General features: G+C 41.8%; 1 protein-coding gene across 1 annotated transcript; it reads right to left on the bottom strand.

Annotated features, from left to right (window-relative positions):
* Nucleotides 1-1,909: 1,909 nt before the first annotated feature.
* LOC115676554 (uncharacterized) lies at nucleotides 1,910-2,812 on the bottom strand. The gene has a single exon (XM_030599510.2). The coding sequence runs from the start codon at nucleotides 2,763-2,765 to the stop codon at nucleotides 2,106-2,108; it is 660 nt and encodes a 219-aa protein (XP_030455370.1). The 5' UTR covers nucleotides 2,766-2,812; the 3' UTR covers nucleotides 1,910-2,105.
* Between the last annotated feature and the right edge of the window lie 35 nt (nucleotides 2,813-2,847).

Here is a 2,847-nt window from a genome sequence, read left to right as displayed (position 1 = left end):
GTTTTCCACTAAACAAAAATAACTCGAAGGTAGCTCACAAGGGCCAAAATCGCGTATAAAATCGCAAGGGCTATTATCCCTCGACATGACAGACCTTCCTCCTCACTTTCTACCGAATAATAGAGGGAATAGAAACAATAAAATTATACATAAAAAATAATTTTACGATAGAGTTAGCAATGAAATAAATATTAACAATAAAATAATAACAGTTGTTGTGTTTGGGAGCAAAGGAAATATTATTAACTCCATTATCACCTCGACCACCAACTTGTTAATTAGTTAACCATTCGCTCACGTCACATTCAATCGGTCACATTCACCTACCTTTAATAATATCCAAAAAGTCAATGATATACTGATTAATCACCTAATTTAATTAGTATGTGCCATCTAGAGAGCAATGATTCACTCCACAAATTGCTACGATACGTGTTGTAATCGATGTCCACTGAGAATCATATTCAAAACACCGTGTAAATCGGCTGCTCACCGCTTGTTTTTGACTAATCATTCGTTGGTCGAAAAGCCTTAGGAAGTCGAACAAAAGCTAACTCCGTCCCGTCCATTAACTCCATACCATAAGTTCACATGACCTTTCGATGTTAATCTAATGTCAATTACTGTTAATTAAGGTAACTACGAGTCGGCTATGTGTCGTGTGGAGCCACGAATGTTGTCCTCTTTTGGTAGGACGACAATCGCGCGTGCTTATTATTTCGAGGTCATCTCATCTAACATAAAATAAAATAAAATGGATGGTAAGGCTCGGTTCGTTTTGCGAAAAATATTTTTCGGAAAACATTATCTTCATTTTACGGCGTTTGGATCTCTTTGGAAAATAAATCAACGGAAAATGTTTTCTTAGTCAACGGAAAATCTATGTTTAAATTTAGAAAAATGATCTCCTTTTTTTTAAAATCATAATCATATTTTAAATATGATTAGATTTCGACACTTGGATCAGAAACTCTGCATTTTGGCACAGTTGGCAACGGACTCGGGTCTAGAGGCCGAGGCCAGCTGGTCCACCGGGGGTCCATTGAGGCCAAGCCTAGGTCCAAAGTGGTCGGGTTCGGAACTCCGATGCCTGAGCCTGGGTCCACAGAGGTTGGTCTCAAGACAAGTCACTAGCACTCGAATAAGGTATTTTTATTTAGGAAAATCAAATCAGATTTTCATAACCAAAACGACGGAAAATATTTTCTAGTTTATCATTTGGCTTCAACCATACACCGAAAAATATTATCATTTTCCTGTAGGATATTTTCCAGAAATGACACATTTTTCACGAAACATATTTATGGATTGTGCCAAAAGGAAAACAAAATAGTAAGATATTCAATTATGCATACTTGCTTTATACATGTAAAGTTGAATGGGGGATATTCTTTAATTTCGTTCTTGTTCTCTTTTCCCTATATTTAGTCACAATTTGTATATCTCCTTACTCATGAGATTTGAGTATAGCGTCTCTCTTTTGTAAGATACTACTAATCCTTACTTCCATGGAGTTTTAGAATAATGTTTTTTCTTTATATAATAACATTTTTATACGAATGAATCCTCGTTAACTAGATATATTATTTATACTTTTTTTCCTTGCGAAACGATTTTTTTACTGTTATTCTGTAATTTCCATTATAAATATTGAATTTAAGGAAATAATGGACAGCAGTTTTACAATATATTGAACCGGCAATTTTAATTAGTAAAATTAACACCTGCGCGATGCGCGGCCATAGCGTCTAGTGTATGTTGTAATTATCCACGGTGCAAAAATCAGATTAGACAATGAACCAACAAAACAAAACACCCTTTGCAAACATTACCATACCAATCGCATGAAATACGACACTAAATGAACGAATATTATCGACGAAAATCTAATTGACGAAGAAGGCACGAATGAATAAGAAACCATCCAAAATTCTTATCTAATTATTTCGAAACTTATGTCTCTCTTTAATTTCATTTTTACAGATGGCTTGCGAGGGCAAATTGTTAAATTTCTTCTCTGCATTCTCTCTACTCATTAGCAAAAGAAAAAACCTACATCATCATCATCATCCACTACACATATTACCCACACAAACATTCACATGTTAACCTTCCTTCTCCTTTTGCTTCCACTCCAATCCCATGAACCGGCACGGCGAATACCTAATCTTGTACTCCGATATCGTCTCGAGCTTCGGCGACCACACTTGCTCCCTCGCCCCGACCAGCTGCTCGTACTGCTTCTGCAGTTCCGGCGTGCTACAGAGCGTGCCGCGGCAAGGGCTGACCGAACTGTTATTGCCGCTCGAATCGTTCCCGCCGTCGATCCCTTTCCCTTTCGTGATCAACCTCGTGATGAACTCCGGCACGACCTTGATCGAAACCCTCCCGTCCTTGCCCTTGATGTACTCGAAGGGGCCGTCCCCGCCGAAGCTCATCGGGCCGGGCCTCGGGCTCGCCGAGCCCAGCGCGGCGAGGGAGGAGGCGGAGAGCATGGCGCTGCCGTGGCTCGGGAAGCAGTCGAGCGGGAGGACGAAGTACGTCTCGCCTGGCATGAGGTCGTCGTCGATGGCGAGGGCGGGGATCGGGCGGCCGAGGAAGAAGGAGTCCGCGTGGCACACCATCTTGTCCGGGAACTCGAACATGATCTCGCCGGCGACGTGCTTCCCCGTCAGCGTCCTCGTCGCCCCCTCCCAAAAGATGAGCTCCACCTGTGATCTGGAGCTGCGCCGGTGGTGGCCACATGGTGACACCACATTTCCCATGAAAATGAACGAACGAATGCGTCTGCGTCTGCGTCTGCGTCTGCGAGAGAGAGAGAGAGAGAGAGAGAGAGAGAGAGAGAGA

The sequence above is a fragment of the Syzygium oleosum genome, unplaced genomic scaffold, assembly GCF_021117445.2.
Source record: "Syzygium oleosum isolate NSW1041296 unplaced genomic scaffold, Sole_v2.1 Sole_v2.07, whole genome shotgun sequence".
Classification (NCBI taxonomy): Eukaryota; Viridiplantae; Streptophyta; class Magnoliopsida; order Myrtales; family Myrtaceae; genus Syzygium; species Syzygium oleosum.
The sequence above is the reverse complement of the archived record's forward strand: the minus strand, read 5'-3'. Positions and strand labels throughout refer to the sequence as shown.

What these genes read in the sequence shown, in the direction of transcription:
- LOC115676554 (XM_030599510.2), bottom strand. Translation starts at nt 2,765, where the DNA reads ATGGGAAATGTGGTGTCACCATGTGGCCACCACCGGCGCAGCTCCAGA.